At 44.5% G+C, this 24,747-nt stretch overlaps 1 protein-coding gene across 4 annotated transcripts in view; it reads right to left on the reverse strand.

Moving 5' to 3' along the window:
* FAT3 (FAT atypical cadherin 3) overlaps positions 1-24,747 on the reverse strand; it is a 485,754-nt gene that overhangs the window by 15,747 nt on the left and 445,260 nt on the right. For all 4 annotated transcript variants that reach the window (XM_069969660.1, XM_069969659.1, XM_069969657.1 and 1 more), the window contains exons 20-22: positions 20,866-21,664; positions 10,994-11,128; positions 9,462-9,619 (exon numbers count right to left, since the gene is read on the reverse strand). In XM_069969660.1, coding sequence (XP_069825761.1) covers positions 9,462-9,619; positions 10,994-11,128; positions 20,866-21,664 — 1,092 coding nt within the window. The remainder of the gene's footprint in view (positions 1-9,461; positions 9,620-10,993; positions 11,129-20,865; positions 21,665-24,747) is intronic.

Raw genomic sequence — 24,747 nt, forward strand, 5'->3', positions numbered from 1 at the left:
TATGTTTCCAGCAGCAGCAGGAGCTGTAATCACTCACACAGTGACAGGGGATCAGATGTCAGCGCAGTTAATTCTGCACACGTGAGAAGCGGCCCCTGCCGCCCCGGCCCGGAGAAATATAAACACCAACAAGGGTCACTCATCACCAAGGAAGATGGGCAAATAATTATACCGAGGGAAAGGTAACCAAAAGTCATAATTTATCCCTATTCCCCTTGTATAAACTTAAACAGCGCCACTCGTGTGTATAGGCTGTCTGTGGTATTGCAGCTCAGCTTCATTTACTTGAATGGAAGTCAGCTGCAGTGCCGCACACAGTCCATGGATACGAGGGGCGCTGTATTATATTGCAGTGTGAGGTGGAATTATTTGGGAACCAAATGGCATGTGTTATGTAGTTATTATATGGCGGTAGTATGTGGGCTCTTTACTGAGGCTTTATTTTGTGGGCTTCTTAAGGGTGCGTTCACACCTACAGGATCTGCAGCAGATTTGATTCTGTACAGTTATATAAATGAAATCTGCTGCAGAAAATCAGCTGTAGATCCTGTAGGTGTGAACGCACCATTAAGAAGTTTTACTTAGACATTATATGGTGGAACTATGTAGTTTCTATAAAATAGTATTATTTGGAAATCATATGGCAGTATTATGTGAGCGCTTTACAGGAATATTATGTCAGCGCTATGTAGTGGTATTAGACGAGTTAGTTGGGTTCTATATGATGGTTTTATTTGGGTACTATATGGCGGTCTTATAGAAGTAATATTTGTGAACTATATGGAGGTATAATGTTATGTTGAAGTGTTATTTGTGTACTTTATACTAGTCTTACAGGGACTTTTTAACAATATTATGTGGGTACTATATGGCTGCATTACATGGGCTCTTTAAGTAAGTATTATATGAATACTATATGGCAGTATTAGGTGGGCTATTTGAAGAAATGTTACTTCATTGTTCCTACATGGTGTTACTTTATGACCTCTTTAAAGTACTGTTACTTGGGTACTATACAGTATGGCGGTATAAGGTGAGCTCTTTTAAGTAGTGTTATTTGGGTACTATATGCTGTTATTACGTTAGTGCTTTAAAGTAGTATTACCTGGGTATTATACAGTACGGTGGTATAAGTTGGGCTCTTTAATAATTGGTACCATATGGTGGTATTATTATTTCTCTTTAAAGAGGTGTTATTTTGGGTACTATATGGCGGCATTGAATAGACTCGTTAAAGGAGTATTATTTGGGTACTATATGGTAGTATTATGCTGCGTTTACACAAAGCGATAATTCGCCCCCAATCGATCGTTTAACGATTTTGAAGCAACGATTTGGTCTTTATAACGATCAGCGTTTAGATAAATAAATCGTTAGAAAAATCGTTAATGCGACCGTTTTTAAGATCGCTTAAAGTGACACTGTCACCCCCTTTGTGCATTCTGACATCTCTACACAGGTGTAAAGGGTAAATTTAGCGTTTTTCATACCTTATTTTTTATTATACGTCATGGTGCTTGTTCAAGTAAAAATTTAAATTTTATCAACTGCAGATTGTGTTAAGTGGGCGGGGCCTGATGGCATTTGCGCCCCTTGGCCCCGCCCACAACACTACAGTTGGCCCCGCCCCCATCGCCGGCCATTGGAACAGGCTGGCCGAAAGGTCTAGACCCCACCCTCTTTACGTCGGCCAACCAATGGGCGTCAATGGTGCGGTGGGCGGGGCTAAGTGGTGCTAATGCCGCAAGGCCACGCCCACTTAATACAATCTGCAGTTGATAAAAGGACACTTTTTACTTGAACAAGCACCATGACGTATGATATAAAATAAGGTATGAAAAACGCTAAATTTACCCTTTACACCTGTGTAGAGATGTCAGAATGCAAAAAGGGGGCGACAGTGTCACTTTAAGCCCATCTTTTACATAGGGTGAATCTTTGAAAGACTGTTTACACAAAGCGATCTGCAAATTTTTTGCGAGCGATGAAGGACAATTTGAGAACATGTTGATAGATCACAATGAACGATTTTTCGCTAATCGCTTGATCGTTTGCTGCGTTTACACAGAACGATTATCGCTCACATGCGATCGTTATTGCGAAAATTCGAACGATAATCGTTCCGTGTAAACGCAGCATTAGGTGCGCTCTTTAGTGGTTATTATTTAGGTACTATACCTGTATGGTGGTATTTAGCAGACCCTTTAAAGAAGCATTATTAAAGTACTATATGGCTAGGTGGAGTGGGCTGTATATGGCAGTATTTTTTATAGCCGTATAACATAGAAAACTGCATGTTAATGTTTTGCTTGTCCAGGGGCCCCAATATTTATAAAACCGCCCCTGTGTCACACCAAAACAACCGTACAAGTTATTTCAGCTACAGCAAACAACTTTGAATGGAGATTTCCCTTTTTTTACTTCCAGGCCATGTAATGGATACGACAGGCGGCACTACCTGTACCGTACTGTAACAGTAATAAATCCTACCGTACACCCCTGTGAACATCATATGACCAGGACAAACTGAACAGAGGAAAAGATTCCCTTTCAATGACAGCAAAATACAGATATGGACGTCGGGTCCAGCTGTGAGTCCCTACCAATAATCCCTACCAGATGTCAGGGGAATTGGGCGCACATTATGGCGGTTGTATCTAATTAAAAAAATATTGCGTGTTTCACCACCGAGAATCAGTCCGAGCTGTGAGATTTGTGAAAAATAAATGGCTGAAGCATTGCTAATAAGAATCCGAGGTAACACGTCTCCTTAGCAGCTTGCCAGGAAGATTCCATTCACTGCGGTGACGAGGAGGCGGTAATATACGGCGGCACATGGAGGAGTAATGGCCCCCGCCACGGCCAAAGCTGAAGGTGATTTCGCAACAAATTAGGATTCCGGCCTGGATGCTCTAATCTCATTATACTTCTTAACCTCATTCATTTCACCAGCAGATGTTGAGAGAAAGGATACAACCCTTTCCATATGTTCCGTAATGATTTCCCAAGAAAATGTGTCAGGCCGGCCGGACATTTTGTTTCAATCATGGTCGCAAGTAGATAAGTGAGGAGGAGGAAAAATGACTTTCAGATTGCTTTACTTATCCCGTATTATAAAGTCGTTTTCCGGGAGCGGGGAATTGGGACGTAATTAAAGGGGTCAGAGATTTTATAACAGGCCGGGACTCCTTAAAGGGGTAGTTCGGAGGAGAAAAAAATGGTTTTAGAATAATAAACTGATTTGTAAATCACTTCTATTTAAAAAGTTGAAGTAGTCCAGTACTTATCAGCTGCTGTATGTCCTGCAGGAAGTGGTGTATTCTTTCCAGTCTGACACAGTGTTCTCTGCTGCCACCTCTGTCCATGTCAGGAACTGTCCAGAACAGTAGCAAATCTCCATAGAAAACCTCTTCTGCTGACAAACCAGTATACTTTACACCAATTTGCTCAGGAGGTGTGAATGTATGTTACCACAATTTTATATCTATATAATATACCGAATGTTATTACTGTTGTTTCTATATTCTTTGTTAACCCATATGTTAGCTTGTTGTACAAACATGTTAACTTTACTGTTGGCACTAAAGTCAGTGCTTATAGATTCTCTCTTTTGTAATATGTTCTTAAAAAACCTAATAAAAACAATAAACCAGAAAACCCTTTCCTGATCTGGACAGTTTCTGACATAGACAGAGGTGGCAGCAGAGAGCACTGTGTCAGACTGGAAAGAATACACCACTTCCTGTAGGGCATACAGCAGCTGATAAGTACTGGAAGACTAGAGATTTTTAAATAGAAGTAATTTACAAATCTGTATAACTTTCTGACACCAGTCGGATTTTGTTTTTCTCTGGAGTACCCCTGTAAAGGGGTCCTAAACCTAAGCCGGAAAGTTATATAGGAAAAGAGTTATAAGACAGGCAGATAATACCACTCACATCTATGTATGGATATCTTTTAAGAGAGTCTACATAGTTTAAGCTTTGAACTAATATCCTTAAAGGGGTTATCCAGCGCTACAAAAACATGGCCACTTTCCCCATACTGTTGTCTCCAGTTTGGGTGGGGTTTTGAAACTCAGTTCCATTGAAGTAAATGGAGCTTAATTGCAAACCGCAACTGAACTGGAGACAACAGTAGGGGGAAAAGTGGCCATGTTTTTTGTAGCGCTGGATAACCCCTTTAAGAAAGTAAAAGAACTGGAGGAGTGTGACATAAGCCAGTGATTATACAGCACTGTGGACATACAACAATAGGAAAACAAGGGGCCCTGAGCTTTATAGGTGATAAGAGAGAAGGGGGAAGCCTTGATTTACCTTTCAGGCACAGTGTGGATCATCTTCAGCAAGATGAGAATGCACGTAGAAAAGGTGGGACCCCTATTGGCTCCCGAATATTCAGACACCAGGGCCTTGTGTTTGGATCCTCAGTTCTGCCCAGGGTTCCAATATCTAATGGGATACAGCAAGGGAACAGTCCCTATGCCGTGCCATAGACTTCCTCTACGACAGAACATTACACCATAGAAGCAGCAATTACCTTGTCCATGTAACTCTAGTGACATTTTTTTTTTGCCTTCATCCTTTGTAGACTTTATCTGACTCTGGTGTAAAGAAATTTAAACACAGGGAAATACAGATTCAAGCTTTAATTACTTGTAATGACCCAACCCCCCCGGTGCTGCTGTTGCGGTGGTGCAGTTCTGTAGCGCACCAGCAATTTACATACAAAAGCTTTTTAGAAAGCCTTTAAAGAGTCTACACGGGGAATGAAGGATACCGCGGTTCTGCAGTCTCGGGGGAGAGGCGGCATGAGGCGGCTTCTTCCCTTTTGTGCTATATTATGCATGAAAAAGAAATTACTCTGATTTGGTTTTCTAAACTGAATTACAATGCACCTTTATATCTTAAAGCAGAAGTCTACTCCTTGATATAATATTTCCCCGCTGCTTTTTGGCGTTTCTGTACATCAGGGAAGAGCTGTGATCAGGGATTCCGGCTTCCCTAATTTGTCTATGGAAAGGTTGTATATTGTGTAAGCTCGGCTTATTCTGATTGGCTGCTGTGTATATGCACAAGCTCAGCAGAAAATCCATTTATTGTGTGGTTGAGCTGGCCATGAAGTCTAAGGGGTCCCCTGGGCTTTACCTTCAATCTCCTTTACATCCTCAGGCCATGTTCACATGGAGTAAGACACCGGCCAGTGTCAGAGAAGATCATCGAATTAATCAAAAATGAATATCATCATTTCTGATTAATTTGAATTCCCCGCTGCACACAATGGAGCGTGCAGCTGGAGCCGCACTCTCCATTATGTGAACTGACAGGTTCTCTGCGGCCGCTATTAAATGAATAGCAGGCGCAGAAAACTTGTCAGTTTTTTGCATGGCTGCTAGCGATCCGGGCCAGAGTGTATACTATGTGTATACACTCCGTCTGTGATTCCATAGACGGCAGCACAATGTAAGTTTCATATTAATCGCGACTGTTGTTGCAAATCAGCAATCGGCGTGATTAATGAGAATCTTACGTAGTGTGAACATAGCCTCAAGAGAACTGTGGATTTTGCTGCAGAAGGATCCCCAGGTCATGGTCCCCAGAACAGACATGGTGCTAGTACTGTTGGAAGGAGCTGTGGCTAGCAGGCCAAGAGAAGGGATAGGAGCAAGATCCGGAGCCGGTTTGAGATCAGAACCACTAGAAGCTCTGAAGGTATCATGTGTTGTATACAAGGGTCAGGACAAGAGCAAGACCAGGAATCTCCAAATGTCAGGACCATAACATGGAGCAGATTGGGAGTCAGGACCAGGAGAAGCACTACTGGTACCAGTGTAGTATTCAAAGGGTCAAGGCAGGAGCATAGTGATGAATAGCTGGGAGTCAGCACCAGGAAAAGCAGCACAAGTACTAAGTGCAGTCAGTAGCGGATTATAGCCCGGGGGCCCTGAGCTCCTGGGGGGGCCCATAGCCACCCAAACAGACTCACTGGGTTCACACTACGTATATTTCAGTCAGTATTGTGGTCCTCATATTGCAACCAAAACCAGGAGTGGATTAAAAACACAGAAAGGCTCTGTTCACACAATGGTGAAATTGAGTGGATGGCCGCCATTTAATGGCAAATATTAGCTGTTATTTTAAAACAACGGCTGTTATATTGAAATAATGGCCGTTATTTACTGTTATATGGCGGCCATCCACTCAATTTCACCATTGTGTGAACAGATCCTTTCTGTGTTTTTAATCCACTCCTGGTTTTGGTTGCAATATGAGGACCACAATACTGACTGAAATATACGTAGTGTGAACCCAGCCCTATACTGTCAGTGGTGTATTTTCTCCTGGCTAAAATTCTGTGATGATTTGCAAAATTCTGCAGCCAGGAGGAAATTCAGCAGGACATAAAAGAGGACCTTAACATGTGACAATGATGTCACCACAGGTCCTTTACCAAATTCAAAATGGAAGTACTTTAGAAAATGAAAAGTGAGCACAGAAACAGAAACATGGTAAATATGACATTAACTAGCCCGTACTATGAACACCTCACTACTGCTCCCATAGTTACAGCCGGTGGGGGGGCCCAAGCTTGGTGAACAGCCTGGGGCCTATGGTAAAGTTTATCCGCCCTGTGTGTAGTATCCAGGGGTCAAGGCAGGAGCAAAATCAGGAAGCAAGGACAAGATGAGAAACAAGAGCAATAGACAGGAACCAGGAAAAGCACCACAAGTACCAGGCACCATATCCAAGGATCACGACAGGGGCATAGTCAGGAAAAACCAGGAGCCCGTACCAGGAGCATAATACGCAAGGCCATGGAAAGGAACAAGACCAATAGACAACATAGCAATTCAAAAGCTTGGACCAGGATAAGCACCACAAGTACCAGGCACCTTATCCAAGGGTCAAGGCACAAGCATAATTAAAGAAGAAGGCCAATGTGAGGGACAGGGAAATAAATAAAATAATATTCTATGAGCTTGGACCAGGATAAGCACCACAAGTACCAGGCACTATATCCAAAGATCTGGACAGTAGCATAGTCAGGTGAGGAACAGGAGCAATAAACCAAAACAGGATGGAAAACCCACAATGCTCAGGCAACATTCCCCTTTAAATGGACTGCCGAGCCAGAGGTAATCTTCAGACACCAAATGCCCTGGCAGCAGTCTGAATAGGAGGCAGCAGCTCGTGATGGTAGAGCTGGAAAAGTAGAAGAAAGGGGCAGCACCAAAACCAGGGAGGCCCGTAAACATGGGTTATAATATTAGAAAGACAGAAGGCACCTACTGTTCTCATATATATATATATATCTCAAACCTTTTACAAAGACACTAAAACTACAAAGTTTCTTGGCCTCCGCGGCTTATTAAAACAATTCAGGCGTGAAAATCAGAAGCCATCATATTTCTATGTAAGGGGTCTGTGAGCCGGCTCTCTCTGCGGAGGTTAGACATAATAATTAATTAGAGAGGACGAGGTGGGAGGAGGGCGCAGGAGAAACATAGAATACACCATGTAATTTGGGAGACCTCCGCCTGTGACTTTCCCCATACCGTGTGTGTATAATTACATCGTAATACTGCCATGCTCTATTTACACCTCAGCCAATAGCTGTTTATGCTGATAAATGGCGCATATTATTTTGGGTTATAGGCGACCCACTGAGCGCAAAAATTGAAGCTGAGATCAGGAGAATCGGGGCGGCACGATGCATTTACTGGATTTGGAGGCATTTGAGTTTAAGAGCTTTTTTACCAATCCCTGGAGAGTGCAGGAAAAGACAAAGGGCATCGATTACTACCGACCATCACTCCCCCTTATTGTATTACACATCCTGAGCCTCCTGATGCAAGAAGAAAATCTAGTGACGACCAACAGTTTCAGAGTTGGTACTGCTCCTATGTGGGTAACAGGGGTCCCACTTTGCCCCGTCCCACTTTGTAAAATATATCCATTCATTCAAAGAGCGGAGACGTGGCCATGCATGTGTGCAATTGAAAGCTTTTACTTCAAAACATAGCAAACATAACACACCACTACACATAGTAAAGATAACACACCTCTACACATAGTACACACAACACAACACTACATATAGTACACATAATACACCTCTACACATAGTACACATAATACACCTCTACACATAGTACACATAATACACCTCTACACACAGTACACATGACACACCTCTACACACAGTACACATAATACACCTCTACATATAGTACACATAATACACCTCTACACATAGTACACATAATACACCTCTACACATAGTACACATAATACACCTCTACACACAGTACACATGACACACCTCTACACATAGTACACATAATACACCTCTACACACAGTACACATAATACACCTCTACACACAGTACACATAATACACCTCTACACACAGTACACATAATACACCTCTACACATAGTACACATAATACACCTCTACACATAGTACACATAATACACCTCTACACACAGTACACATGACACACCTCTACACATAGTATACATAATACACCTCTACACATACAGTAGTATACATAATACACCTCTACACACAGTACACATAACACACCTCTACACACAGTACACATAATACACCTCTACACATAGTACACATAATACACCTCTACACACAGTACACATAACACACCTCTAAACACAGTACACATAGTACACATAATACACCTCTACACACAGTACACATAATACACCTCTACACACAGTACACATAACACACCTCTACACACAGTACACATAACACACCTCTACACACAGTACACATAATACACCTCTACACACAGTACACATAATACACCTCTACACACAGTACACATAACACACCTCTACACACAGTACACATAATACACCTCTACACACAGTACACATAACACACCTCTACACACAGTACACATAATACACCTCTACACACAGTACACATAATACACCTCTACACACAGTACACATAATACACCTCTACACACAGTACACATAATACACCTCTACACATAGTACACATAATACACCTCTACACATAGTACACATAATACACCTCTACACACAGTACACATAATACACCTCTACACACAGTACACATAATACACCTCTACACACAGTACACATAACACACCTCTACACACAGTACACATAATACACCTCTACACACAGTACACATAATACACCTCTACACACAGTACACATAACACACCTCTACACACAGTACACATAATACACCTCTACACACAGTACACATAATACACCTCTACACACAGTACACATAATACACCTCTACACACAGTACACATGCTTCGATCCATCCAACAGAGCTATTTATAAGATGCAGGAGTGAGGTCCAGTGTTGAATATAATATAGTATATTATATAATATTATATAGTGGGAGAGGTCCTCTCTCATTGTATGGGATATACCGCTGATCTAGCTCTCTTACCTTCAGGATCATGCAGGGGTTGGATCTCGTGTACATGATGATGGCGTTGTTCTGCAAAGTCCGCATTCTCAAGCCCAGTCTGAATTCATCGCGCTTGCTGTTCTCCGACACCCGATACTTAATGTAACTGTTTCCAGCAAAACTGAGTGAAGTGTGACCTGAAAACGGGATCACATAAAAGAGTTAAAACAAACATCTGCTCTTATGATTATAAAGTGCTTGCTGCTATAGAGAGAAGGCCTAATAATATATTTAAAGGGGTACTCCGGGCCGGGGGTATTTTTGAGGATCGCCGGGGAGGGGGTGGAAATTGGAGCCGGAGGTCAATTACTGTACCTCCCCCATTCCAGCGCCGGTGCCCTGATCGCGCCGCCCAGTACTCTCGTCCCGCTGCCGCTTACTGGTCAGAGCTGCTGCATGAGACGTGATGTCTCAAGGCAGCCCTGCCAATCAGCGGCCGTAGCAGAGTCCCGCCTTGGCCGCTGAATGGCAGAGCTGTCTTGAGACGTCATGTCTCATGCGGGACAGGAGTACCGGGCGGCGCGATCAGGGCACCGGCGCTGGAACGGGGGAGGTAAGTGTCCACCGGCTTCAATTTCCACCCCCTCCCCGGCGATCCTCAAAAATACCCCCCCAGCCCGGAGTTCCCCTTTAAAGGGGTATTCCAGCAAAAAAAAAAAAAAAAAGTGTCAGAGATTTGTTTGTTACTTCTATAAAAAAAAAAAATGTTTTCCAGTACTTTATGTCCTGCAGGAAGTGGTGTATTCTTTTCAGTCTGGAGATCAGTAGAGGTTTTCTATGAGGATTTGCCACGGCTATGGACAGAGGTGGCAGCAGAGAGCACTGTGTCAGACTTGAAAGAATACAATACCTCCTGCAGGACAAACAGCAGCTGATAAGTGCCAGAAAACTAAAGATTTTTTTTATAGAAGTAAATTACAAATCTATATAACTTTCTGACACCACTTAATTCAAAAGAGAAAAAAATAGCTGGAGTACCCCTTTAAGTATTTTTCCTGAAAAGGATGTTTCTCATGTTTTGGGCACTCCATGATGTGTAACTTACATAAAGAGGGAGATTTATCAAACATGACTCACAGACTCCTTGGAAAATGAAAGGTGGAATCTGATTGGTTGCTAGGGGCAACTGAGCCAGTTTCACTTTACACCATGTTTGATAAATGTCCCCCAAAGAGTTTATATAGGGGTAATTCATCCAGCTACTCGAAGGTTTTCTCTGTAGGACAACCTTTACACCTGTGGGCCGGGGTTGTCTTATCTATCAGATAGGTGGGAGGTCTTGACTCTAGGTTACATCAGGATCTGATCCCCCCACTATTAGCCTGGAGTCTCCTCGTGCAGTAGCTTCAGCTACACAGCTACTACAAGGCCATTGTAAATACCCTTTAGCAATCTCTCTTTATTACCTTTGGGTTTTAGAATAAAGAACAGACGCAGCATTTTTTTTTACACAAATTAATGTTAAAAGCTTCCGGCGGACTTGGTAATATTCACTGAATAATGGATGTTACCTGAGCATTCTCCGAGTTTGCCTGGTGGGCACTGGCAGATAAATGGTCTCCGGCTGACTTCATATCCCACGCATTGCATATCCTCGGGACACGGCTTGTTTAGGCACGGATCTGCAGAACCGGGGCACAGGCCGCCTGCAAGAGAGAAACACAGCTAAGTGTCGGCACTACAAAGATGGCCGACCACTGTGAAGCTGGGCCATGCTGAGCTTTACATCCTATGGATATATCATCAGGTCACGTACAGTTTGTCTTTCATTGGTGGCTACTCTCACAGAATACTATAACCCATCAGAATGGGTATTTTTTTAGACTTTTATGGCTATTTTTATATGTTCCAACAGTATAATGTTAAGTCATGCCCCGCCATAAGTCTATGGACACTGCAAATTGTCAGTACATTATGGACCTGTAAGCATGTGCCGCCATATGGTGCCTCTATCCTCCTGGCAGCGTGCTGTGATACATACAGAATACACTTAGATCAGTATCGTCCAACCTGTGGCTTCCAGCTGTGGTTAAACTATAACCAACACACATGGCCGCGGGCTCTGATACACCATCTAAGAGAGCACTGTGAGGACTCTTTAAGACCGTATCACACATGATTAATATTGCACAATCTGTGACTGGTTAATCTGTAACTCCCAGCATGCACCGAAACCCGCAGGCTCCGATCCACCATCTCAGCAGCACAAAAGGCCTGGAAAGATTTCCATTTTAAGGAATGAGTTAAAAACTACAACTCTCAGCAGGCATCAATAGCAACAGGAACTGATACACTAATCTCAGCATTACAGTAAGTCTGGAGGAATGTAGTATAGGACAGACAGACCTGTGACCCCCCCCTTCATGATGGGAATTGGAGTTCTGCAACAGCTGGTCATTTATATGTACAGCGTTGCCTTATCACACATGATAGACTTAAAGGGGTTATCCCAAAATTAAGTGTCATTGCCTATTAACAAGATAGGGGATAATTAGCTGATGGGCCTGGGCCTCACTGCTGAAACCTCCAAGGGTCATGGCTCCATTCATTTGGTAGGAAGCTACTGAACATTGCTGAGTTCAGTGCTCTGAAGTCTCATAGAAAATGTCCGCCGCACAGAACATCTGTGATGCTTTTTAGCCCACTGCCATTGTCCCCTACCTTCACCGCTCATTGCAGAGTATAGCAGGACATGAAAACTGTCACCTTCCTCCAACTCCAATGTCCCCTTCCACGGTCGTTACTTGAAAATGTGCAGGCAACTCATCAAGAGGCCCGTCCTCTACCATCAGGTCTAGAGCTGCACAAAGTCTGCTGTTATCCCATCCCCTGCTGCCATACCATACGCTGTCCCTGCTGTGCTGTACGAGTGTGCTGTGGTGAACTTTACCTGGTGGCCGGAAGCCACAATATCGTACACTGTCCCTGCTGTGCTGTACGAGTGTATTGTGATGAGCTTCCCCTAGTGGCCGGAAGCCGCCATACCGTACACTGTCCCTGCTGTTCATGTGATATGGGACTTCTTCTTCATGGAAAAATAAGATATCCCCTAAAAATAATCTTTGGGAGCAAAAATCAATATAAGACACTGTCTTATTTTTGGGGAAACGGGGTACAAAAGCCAACCTATAACCTATACACATTAAATATGGTGCGGTATTTCATCGCAGGAAGCGTTACCTACATAATTTTTTTTCACGACCAGTTAATCCTCCAGTATAACAAAGCTAAATATATAAAGGTTACTGAAGCGTGTAAGAAGAAAAACATACAGGGATTACGTCCTTAAATAAGTGCCATCTGGAAGACCTATTTAACTTCATATGCCATCAATTACGGCATGGTGTGATGGAAGGCCGAGTAGCGATGACATGGAAATGCTCGGCTCGAGTCTTCTGACCGGCCTCGTATTACTGAGACAAATAGATATTTTCTTTCAGAAATGGGTAAATTACTGTTTTCAGAAATGACATGGTTCACTTACTAATCCCGATGACGAGGTCTAAAGCCACTGACAGGCTGAGATTTCTTGTTACCGTCTTGTCTGCTATATTGGAACTCAATGATGTGGCCGTCAGACGGACGGGAGGGGATCTCGGGGTATCATCAATCTCTGACTATCGTAATTTTGAACTCTGATTTAGAGTCAACTGCCCAATTTCCGGTATTAATATACTGTATATACGGTAATAATTATACTGTTATATAGTGCCAGCATATACTACAGTGCCTCCGCATTTTGCGCAGTAATAGCAACTTCTATTCTGAGGCAGGGCAGCAGGAGATGTTGCGGCTGTCACTTATGGGGGGGGGGGGGGGTGTGGCTGTCATGTTTAAGTCCTGTGACCGGCATTGTTATAGAGGTCCTGCGACTGGCACTGTTATAGAGGTCCTGCGACTGGCACTGTTATAGAGGTCATGTGACCGGCACTGTTATAGAGGTCCTGTGACTGGCACTGTTATAGAGGTCCTGTGACTGGCACTGTTATAGAGGTCCTGTGACTGGCACTGTTATAGAAGTCATGTAACTGGCACCCTTATAGAAGTCATGTGACCGGCACTGTTATAGAGGTCCTGTGACTGGCACTGTGATGGAGGCCCTGTGACCAGCTCTGTTATAGAGGTCCTGTGACCAGCGCTGTTATTAAGGTCCTGTGACTGGCACTGTTATAGAGGCTCTGTGACCGGCACTGTGATGGAGGCCCTGTGACCGGCACTATGATGGAGGCCCTGTGACCAGCTCTGTTATAGAGGTCCTGTGACCAGCTCTGTTATTGAGGTCCTGTGACCGGCACTGTTACAGAGGTCCTGTGGCTGATGCTGTTGTTGGGTCCTATTCCTACAATGTTATGTGAGTTCTGCCATATTTAGGAAGGTCCAATGACTTTGTGGCGGATATGGGCCATATGGCTGACACTGTTATATGGGCTCAATGACTGGCAATGATATATTGAGGGTAGTTGTCACTCTATTGCAGTCATGTGTTTGGTAAAGGATTCTGTGGCTGGTGCTGTTGTTGGGTCCTGCTCCTACACTATTATGGGAAAGCTCTGGTTGTCCAGGCATGATGGGAACTGTGGCAACAACTGGTGGGCGGCAGGTTCCCCATCCCTGCTTTACATCAGTCCACTCTGAGTATATATATATATATATATATATATATATATATATATATATATATATTTGTTCTCTGAGGCGTCGGCATTGTCTATTCTCCGGCACGTGTCACCGTATTCTGCCGGCTCGTACTCCCACAAGATATTCTGCAAATGTCAACATATGTTTATTCATCCCGCTGCTCATTCATTCCAGCGATGCATCTGATAACTATTAATGCCGGAGAGCTTTGCATTTCAAAACACATTGAGATACAACTAAAACAAACTAATTGTGATGTTTCGAAACATGTCGGCTGCTGAATTCCAACAATTTCCCACCTCTGCGCCTACATTTGGCTGGAGGAGCCAGCCGCCACTACCGTCGCGGTGCGACCCATCTGCTTGTCCTAATTAAAGGGGCAGGGTCCTCCTAGGTCTATATGCCGTACACTTCAGTTCCATCTATTGTTCTCTGTTATCGGGCCCTGAGAGTGGTCACATCTCTGAAGACCTATTGCAGATCTGGTATTGGGGGATAGAAGCTTTAAAGGGGATCGATCAGCAATTAGGCGGATCTATCCTGCTGATCGCCCTCTAGTGGGTACAGGGGGCTGAGGGTGAAGGTATGTCTGTAACCTTTATCCTCGGTGTCGTTCCCGTTAGCTGTGAAATCCTCTGCCCGGTAAGCTATTAGGAGCACTGGGGGTGAGGCTACCGCCCCTGAGGACTGATCCAGCGGGGGGGGGGGGGGGCTCCGCTTCTCCTTTTTCTCGACCTCCCCCGCCATAGTCCGATGTCTCTATTCACCATTAGTTATTTATAAGCTACTCAGCTCTGGAAGCATCTTGTGATTCATTCACCACAATGTGCGTGATAAACAACCGCGGCTCATCCCTACGTCAGGAGATCAGACCTGTAACACTCCGCGGCAGATGTACCCTGAAACTTTAATGTATGACAGATGTACCATTGCGTCCGGGCCGGGCTCCACAACAGAATAAAGAAGAACTATGGGGGAGACTTATTAAACATGGTGTAAAGTGAAACTGGCTCAGTTGCCCCAAGCTACCAATCAGATTCCACCTTTCATTTTCCAAAGATTCTGTGAGGAATGAAAGGTGGATTCTGATTGGTTGCTAGGGGCAACTGAGCCAGTTTCACTTTACACCATGTCTGATAAGTCTCCCCCTATATATTATACTGTATACTAAATAGTCTTCATTCATACCTATAGTAGTGATACATATCTAATATGACCACAGCATAAGGCAATGGCGTCATCTTATCATCTGTAACGGCCAGGATAGCAACGTAGGGACGCATACATTAATAATCCCATGGGTTTTGGTGAAAAGATAATAAAGCTTTCACCCCTCCCACCCTATTTTTTTTCCTTTTGCAAAAAAAAAAAAAAAAGGCAGAAATTTCTCCCATACCACTTGTTTTCCCTTTTCTATTGTGTCTGTGGATTTTTGGCCCCGCCCCCGAGGAACATCAATAGTGTTTGCCTTGAGCAGGGATGAGGAACCTTCAGCCCTCCAGCTGCTGCAAAACTACAATTCCCATCATGCCTGGACAGTTAAAGCGTTAGCTTCGGCTGTCCAGGCATGATGGGAATTATAGTTTTGAAACAGCTGGAGGGCCGAAGGTTCCCCATCCCTGGCATTGGCAATGGGGCTCACAGCTTCAACTGAAGTTGTTATTATGGCACACATACTGTGCATAATTGTGGGATCATGTTGCCAACCAGAAATGTTACTGATTTCACTTTTTATAACCAGAGTTGTATTGTACACCATCGTGTTGCACTTTCCTTTAGTATTAAAGGAGTCCTCAAGAGAAAAACTAAATATTCAAATCAACTGGTGTTAGAAAGTTCTATAAATATGTAAATTCCTTCTAATAGAAATCTCATGTTTTCCAGTACTTATCAGCTGCTGTATGTCCTGCAGGAAGTGGTGCATTCTTTCCAGTCTGACCCATTGCTCTCTGCTGCCACCTCTCTCCATGTCAGGAACTGTCCAGAGCAGCAGCAAATCCCCATAGAAAACCTCTCCTGCTCTGGACAGTTCCTGACATGGACAGAGGTGGCAGCAGAGAGCACTGTGTCAAAATGGAAAGAATACACCACTTCCTGCAGGACATACAGCAGCTGATAAGTACTGGAAGACTCAAGATTTTTTTATAGAAATAATTGTATAACTTTCTGACACCAGTTGATTTAAAGAGGACCTGTCACCCCCGGTGCCGGGGTGACAGGCTCCCGACCCCCCTGCTAGAGCCCCTCATACTTACTTGATCGTGCCGAGTCCCGCTTCTTCGGCCGGTCCCGGGACGGAGATATCCCCGCGGGAAGCCCGGCATGCGCGCCGCTGAGATGAGTCCGACGCTCATAGAGAATGAATGGTGAGTCTGTTGCTCCATTCACTCTCTATGAGCGCCGGACACATCTCAGCAGCGCGCGCTCCGGGCTTCCTGCGGGGATATCTCCGTCCCGGGACTGGCTGAGGAAGCGCGATCAAGTAAGTATGAGGGGCTCTAGCGGAGGGTCGGGAGCCTGTCATCCTGGCACCCGGGGTGACAGGTCCTCTTTAAAAAAAAAATTCCCTCTGGAGTGCCCATTTAAGGGACTATTTTGAGTTGGTTGAGTTGGGGTTATCTCTAAATACATATACTGTATATACACACACACACACACATACATATATATATACATATATATATATGGTTTGGCCAAATTATATACTAACTTCTGATGTTGGTTTTAAATATAGCTGAATAAGCTTTCGTGTCAGCCATGGGTGCGATGTGCAGCCATTTCTGTCTTTTTGGCTTGTTTATATATATATATATATATTTCACAGTATTACCAATATTAGCCTATAGACTAATATCAGCATGAGTATAATTTGTTCAAGCTCCCATGATTTTCTATAGATAATTAATAAATAAATAATTCTGCCTTTTTTGTACATTAAGCGCTTGTGCAGTCTAACACAATCGATCAATGTGCGACACCTCTAAGCGTCATTCAGCGCGGGGCAGTCTGGCGCAGGAACACAGCTGGTTCATATGGACAGCCTCTCCATTTCTCCTCTGTAGTTGTAATAAATGAAGTGCAATGAGGCCCACATGTTCCCATATGTAGAGCAGAGCTCCATAGCCTGGAATGGAGCGCCTTCATTCCTGTACATGGGCGACATATGGCATAGATCAACTCAATATGTTCTAGATTACAACTAATTTAGATGTTCATGTGCCTTTACTAAACCTGATTATAAGATGCAAGGCGGCGGGATTAAAGAACACTGCCGAGCAGACATTTTTTTTACGAGGGTGACCCCCGCACTAACATTTACCATTGCCGGCTTTGTTACACTTTCACATCTGCTTTTAAATTACTCAAAAAATTCATGTAGGCAGCAGGTGCCGTCTGTGCTCCGTAGCTGTATATATACTGTACCACATTAGTACCGTACTGGTTAACCCTTGTTTTACATGATACCTTTAACAAGGTTTTACAGGCAGAAAGTATTGATGGCCTATCCACACCTGGCATCCCTGGCGATCAGTTGTGGGTAGGCCGCCAGTAGTTTTTGCCAAGAAAATCCCTTTAAGACTGGAATGGGTTATCCAGTGAAAATCTCTTTCTTTCATATTAAATGGTTGTAGAAAGTTAAACAGATTTGTAATTTACTTGTATTTAAAAATATCCAGTCTTTTAGTACTTATCAGCTGCTGTTTGTCCTGCAGGAAGTGGTGTATTCTTTCCAGTGTGACACAGGGCTCTCTGCTGTCACCTCTGTCCATGTGAAGAACTGTCCAGAGCAGGAGAAGGTTCCTATGGGAATTTGCTGCTGCTCTAGACAGTTCCTGACATGGACAGAGGTGGCAGCAGAGAGCACTGTGTCAGACTTGAAAAAATACACCACTTCCTGCAGGACATACAGCAGCTGTTAAGTATGGGAAGACTTAAGATTTTTAAATAGAAGTAAATTACAAATCTATATAACTTTCTAAAAACAGCTGATTTGGAAGAATTTTTTTTTTTTACTGGAAAACCCCTTTAATACTTGAGATTTTTAAATAGAAGCAATATATGAACCTGTATAACTTTCTGACAACAGTTGATTTAAAAACTTTTTTTTTTTTTTTTTTAAATCTCCGGAGTACCCCTTTAAGCCCCTATTTTATTTGCAGTAGAAATAACAGCAATAATTTAATGATGTCCTGATGTTGTATCACTACTTATTGTACCGACCTACAAACAAGCTCACCTCTGCCGCTCCGAACTTTAATTTCTATTGACGACAGGTCATAGCAAATTCTTCACCACATATGAGCTGATTCTTCCCTACACGATTAGAATATTGTGTATTTACGTATGTAAGAGGAAACAGACAGGAAATGTTTCATCTCTCGATAAAACTATTAGGATTTCATTAACGACCTGGTTAGGGTCGGGAAAAAGCCACAGGGGGGGGGGGGGGGGCATACAGCAAATATCACAGGGCCGGGAGTGAATCCATGCAAGAATTTTAAGCAATTAGACCCTGTCATAATAATATGACAAGAAAGAGAAAATCTTCCGCGTTTCGACACAACAACTCCCGGAAGGCTGATGAATAGAGAGCTCTGAGTGAAGGGTTCAGTCTTTCAATTTATGTCCACAAGAAAACCATTGTTTCGGTAAGTGTTATAAATACCATGTTGGCAGCGCTGGCATCCATTCAGGCTAATGCATTCTTTAATTTGTTTTCAATAGTGAGCCCATGTTTAGAATCTGGGTCGTACGAGAGGAGATCGTCCATATTCCCCGCCCCAGCGAGCCTGATGGATGACGAAACAATAGCCCCAGCTGTTCCTCCGCTATTACTTTCCTTGGGTAGACCTTCGACTCTCTAGCAATCTATAATTACACCGAGACAGCTACCACCGGTTTACCGCCATTATCTAAAAATACCAAACCCTACAATCATGTGCGGCATGGAGCCGAGCTCAGGAATAACTAATATGTTGGTTCCTAGGTTTTCTGCTTATCCAAGAGTTTTTGGCCTACATGTAAAGTGACTGTATTAAGTTCCCCCTTGGCGATAGAAAGTAGATTCATTTTACCGTGTTTAGCACTTTAAACGCTTTGGATACCCACCCATGTGTGACGTTATAACAAAGGTGCTAACTAGAGATGAGCGAACCAGGTTCGGGTTCAAGTTGATCCGAATCCTAATGTTCGGCATTTCATTAGTGGCGGCTGCTGAACTTGTATAAAGCTCTAAGGTTGTCTGGAAAACATGGATACAGCCAATGACTATATACATGATTTCCACATAGCCTTAGGGCTTTATCCAACTTCAGCAGCCACCGCTAATCAAATGCCGAAAGTTCGCGTTCGGATCGACTCGAGCATGCTCCAGGTTCCCTCATCTCTAGTGCCAACACAGTTTTATAGTCCCTGAAGAGCTCCACTCATCCCACTTACAATGCCCCATTGGCTAAATAACACTTTCATACAATTGCCAAAATAACAATGCCATATAGTGTCACCACCACCAAAAGTAACGCTGAGTGCTGAGACGTAGGGTAGAGCTTACATTGGATTATAAATACAGTATAGCCCAGGAACCGGCCTTGTTGTAAAGCTGTAAAGGCAATGTGAAGAAAGTGGTGCAACCATTTCAGTGACGGTACCTGGGTCCTTTACTTTCAAGCTGCTGAGGCGGTTCTGCACGGTAATACCCCATCCAATTTTTTTAGGGCCCTATTACATGGGAGGATTATCGTGCGGAAAATCGTTATATTATTTTAATTTAAACGATAATCTTCCTGTGTAATTGAAGGCAACGATCGAAAACGATCGACCTTAAAATCATTGTTAATTGTTCGCTAATCGTTCGTGGTAATTCCGCATTCGTTCAGTGTAATTCCAAATCGTTCCTTCTTTTGCTGGGATCAGATGGAGTAAACGATTTCAGGTTTGTGATCATTTATCGTTCATCGCTGATCGGAGTCCTACACTTAGTCCTACACTTAGAGTCCTATTCCACAAATCGATTTTTCGATGATTAACAATAAACGATCACTATGGCGATCGTCCTGAAGTCGTTCACCTAATTACACAGAATGATGACCGTTACTTATGATCATTCTTGTGGTCATCCTGTCGTTGCTACTGCGACTGACCGAACGTCGTCTTATTACACTGAATGATGCGTGAATGATTTGCAAACGATCAACGATAAAAATAGATCCAAATTCTATTAAACAACCAACGACTTCTCGAACAATCTAACGATTTTTCGACCAATAATCGGCCCGTGAAAAAATTTGCCAAACTGTTCGTTCTTCAAAGTTCTTTGAACCCAAACACTTGGCATAAGACTCCCGGCAGCAGGGGAAGTTGGATGCCGCCCTTGGGCTGGCACGTAAATATGGATACGGCCTATGGTTGTATCCATGTTTTTGAGGATTCCCTAGGGTGGCATCCAACTTCTCCTGATGCCAGGAGTTAAATGCCTGGCATTTGAGTTTGAAGAACGTTGTTGAAGTTCGGCAAAATTGCTTAACATTAGTCCTAAAAACGATATACTCCATTGTCTACATCTTATATAAGGAAACAGTTTGATGCCAAGGGCATCTTTTTCCCTTCTAATCTAAAAGAGGGACATCTTGGTAACAGGTATAGCTAGAGGGTTGTCCCACACCATCACACAGTGGGGGTACCCATAGGCAACATTTAAAAAACCGCCATCATGCAGAAAGTATAAAACATCCATAGATTGACTCACCATTGCATATACAGCGCACGTTCCTGTAAAACCGAGGACACACGAAGCTGATTCTGGCAGTGCTGTACGTCATGAGTGAGTGGGAATCTATAGACAGTGTCTGTTCGCAATGTTGCTCCTGACAATCCAGTCCCGAACAATTCTTTTCCAAGATTGTTGATATCCGAATTACATTTTCCAAGTGTCGTCTCGCATTTGAGAGCTTCTGAATCAAATACGCCGGCTTATAGAAGCCTCCGCTCTGCATCTGTACGGCGAAGAGCATGTCCAGCTGGTTGGTGCCTGCCACCGGCTGAATGCTGATTATATACAGGCTGTCCTCTTTCTGGGTGAGAACCGCATTGCGGAGGGTACGCCGGAAACCGTGCAAATGAAGCCCAACAAAATCTTCAGGAGAGATGTTCTCAAAACGTATAGTAACGGCGTTGTACAACATATCCTGAATGAGCTGCTCAACATGAACAGTGACATCAACCGATACCTGATAGCGGCCATCGCTGACGGAGACATTCAGATTGTATTTGCCCCCATCGAGACCTCCCAGGGCGATGACTTTCCCATCGTGATTGTTTACTTTGAACAAACTCTTCTGCTCTGACTTGAGGGTGTAGGAGAGGACATCATAGACGTCCTGATCGGTGGCGTGGATCTTGCCTATGACTCCTCCGGGGAAATCGTCTTCCATGGTGACAATGTATATCTCCAGGGGGATGGCTGAAGGTTTGTGGACACTTTCTTCAATGACTCTTACATGGACGTAGGTCTGAGAGGTCAATGGTGGTTTACCTGAGTCTTTGACCTGTTTGAGGAAACAAACAAAAAAACACATGGACAGGGTTCTCTCTCCTGTAAATTGTAAGCTCTTATGGGCAGGGTCCTCTCTCCTGTAGAGTGTAAGCTCTTATGGGCAGGGTCCTCTCTCCTGTAGAGTGTAAGCTCTTATGGGCAGGGACCTCTCTCTTGTAGAGTGTAAGCTCTTATGGGCAGTGTCCTCTCTCCTGTAGAGTGTAAGCTCTTATGGGCAGGTTCCTCTCTCCTGTAGAGTGTAAGCCCTTATGGGCAGGGACCTCTCCTATAGAGTGAAAGTTCTTATGGGCAGGGTCCTCTCTCCTGTAGAGTGTAAGCTCTTATGGGCAGGGTCCTCTCTCCTGTAGAGTGTAAGCTCTTATGGGCAGGGTCCTCTCTCCTGTAGAGTGTAAGCTCTTATGGGCAGGGACCTCTCTCTTGTACAGTGTAAGCTCTTATGGGCAGGGACCTCTCTCCTGTAGAGTGGAAGCTCTTATGGGCAGGGTCCTCTCTCCTGTAGAGTGGAAGCTCTTATGGGCAGGGTCCTCTCTCCTGTAGAGTTTAAGCTCTTATGGGCAGGGTCCTCTCTCCTGTAGAGTGTAAGCTCTTATGGGCAGGGTCCTCTCTCCTGTAGAGTTTAAGCTCTTATGGGCAGGGACCTCTCTCCTGTAGAGTGTAAGCTCTTATGGGCAGTGTCCTCTCTCCTGTAGAGTGTAAGCTCTTATGGGCAGGGTCCTCTCTCCTGTAGAGTGTAAGCTCTTATAGGCAGGGTCCTCTCTTCTGTAGAGTGTAAGCTCTTATGGGCAGGGTCCTCTCTCCTGTAGAGTGTAAGCTCTTATGGGCAGGGTCCTCTCTCCTGTAGAGTGTAAGCTCTTATAAGCAGGGTCCTCTCTCCTGTAGAGTGTAAGCCCTTATGGGCAGGGTCCTCTCTCCTTTAGAGTGTAAGCTCTTATGGGCAGGGACCTCTCCTATAGAGTGTAAGCTCTTATGGGCAGGGTCCTCTCTCCTCTACAGTGTAAGCTCTTATGGGCAGGGTCCTCTCTCTTGTAGAGTGTAAGCTCTTATAAGCAGGGTCCTCTCTTCTGTAGAGTGTAGGCTCTTATGGGCAGGGTCCTCTCCCCTGTAGAGTGTAAGCTCTTATGGGCAGGGTCCGCTCTCCTGTAGAGTGTAAGCTCTTATGGGCAGGGACCTCTCTCCTGTAGAGTGTAAGCTCTTATGGGCAGGGTCCTCTCTCCTGTAGAGTGTAAGCTCTTATGGGCAGGGTCCTCTCTCCTATAGAGTGTAAGCTCTTATGGGCAGTGTCCTATCTCCTGTAGGGTGTAAGCTCTTATGGGCAGGGACCTCTCCTGTAGAGTGTAAGCTCTTATGGGCAGGGTCCTCTCTCCTGTAGAGTGTAAGCTCTTATGGGCAGGGTCCTCTCTCCTGTAGAGTGTAAGCCCTTATGGACAGGATCCTCTCTCCTGTATGGTATAAGCTCTTATGGGCAGGGTCCTCTCTCTTGTAGAGTGTAAGCTCTTATAAGCAGGGTCCTCTCTTCTGTAGAGTGTAAGCTCTTATGGTCAGGGTGCTGTCTCCTGTAGAGTATAAGCTCTTATGGGCAGGGTCCTCTCTCCTGTAGAGTGTAAGCTCTTATGGGCAGGGTCCTCTCTCTTGTATGGTATAAGCTCTTATTGGCAGGGTCCTCTCTCTTGTATTGTGTAAGCTCTTATAAGCAGGGTCCTCTCTCCTGTAGAGTGTAGGCTCTTATGGGCAGGGTCCTCTCTCCTGTAGAGTGTAGGCTCTTATGGGCAGGGTCCTCTCCCCTGTAGAGTGTAAGCTCTTATGGGCAGGGTCCTCTCTCCTGTAGAGTGTAAGCTCTTATGGGCAGGGTCCTCTCTCCTGTAAATTGTAAGCTCTTATGGGCAGGGTCCTCTCTCCTGTATGGTATAAGCTCTTATTGGCAGGGTCCTCTCTCTTGTATTGTGTAAGCTCTTATAAGCAGGGTCCTCTCTCCTGTAGAGTGTAGGCTCTTATGGGCAGGGTCCTCTCTCCTGTAGAGTGTAGGCTCTTATGGGCAGGGTCCTCTCCCCTGTAGAGTGTAAGCTCTTATGGGCAGGGTCCTCTCTCCTGTAGAGTGTAAGCTCTTATGGGCAGGGTCCTCTTTCCTGTAGAGTGTAAGCTCTTATGGGCAGGGTCCTCTCTCCTGTGGAGTGTAAGCTCTTATGGGCAGTGTCCTCTCTCCTGTAGAGTGTAAGCTCTTATGGGCAGTGTCCTCTCTCCTGTAGGGTGTAAGCTCTTATGGGCAGGGTCCTTTCTTCTGTAGAGTGTAGGCTCTTATGGGCAGGGTCCTCTTTCCTGTAGAGTGTAAGCTCTTATGGGCAGGGTCCTCTCTCCTGTAGAGTGTAAGCTCTTATGGGCAGGGACCGCTCTCCTATAGAGTGTAAGCTCTTATGGTCAGGGTCCTCTCTCCTGTAGAGTGTAAGCTCTTATGGTCAGGGTGCTGTCTCCTGTAGAGTATAAGCTCTTATGGGCAGGGTCCTCTCTCCTGTAGAGTGTAAGCTCTTATGGGCAGGGTCCTCTCTCCTGTAGAGTGTAAGCTCTTATGAGCAGGGTCCTCTCTCCTGTAGAGTGTAAGCTCTTATGGGCAGGGTCCTCTCTCCTGTAGAGTGTAAGCTCTTATGGGCAGTGTCCTCTCTCCTGTAGAGTGTAAGCTCTTATGGGCAGGGTCCTCTCTCCTGTAGAGTGTAAGCTCTTATGGGCAGTGTCCTCTCTCCTGTAGAGTGTAAGCTCTTATGGGCAGGGTCCTCTCTCCTGTAGAGTGTAAGCTCTTATGGGCAGGGTCCTCTCTCCTGTAGAGTGTAAGCTCTTATGAGCAGGGTCCTCTCTCCTGTAGAGTGTAAGCTCTTATGGGCAGGGTCCTCTCTCCTGTAGAGTGTAGGCTCTTATGGGCAGGGTCCTCTCCCCTGTAGAGTGTAAGCTCTTATGGGCAGGGTCCTCTCTCCTGTAGAGTGTAAGCTCTTATGGGCAGTGTCCTCTCTCCTGTAGAGTGTAAGCTCTTATGGGCAGGGTCCTCTCTCCTGTAGAGTGTAAGCTCTTATGGGCAGGGTCCTCTCTTCT

Source organism: Dendropsophus ebraccatus, chromosome 5 (genome assembly GCF_027789765.1).
Source record: "Dendropsophus ebraccatus isolate aDenEbr1 chromosome 5, aDenEbr1.pat, whole genome shotgun sequence".
Classification (NCBI taxonomy): Eukaryota; Metazoa; Chordata; class Amphibia; order Anura; family Hylidae; genus Dendropsophus; species Dendropsophus ebraccatus.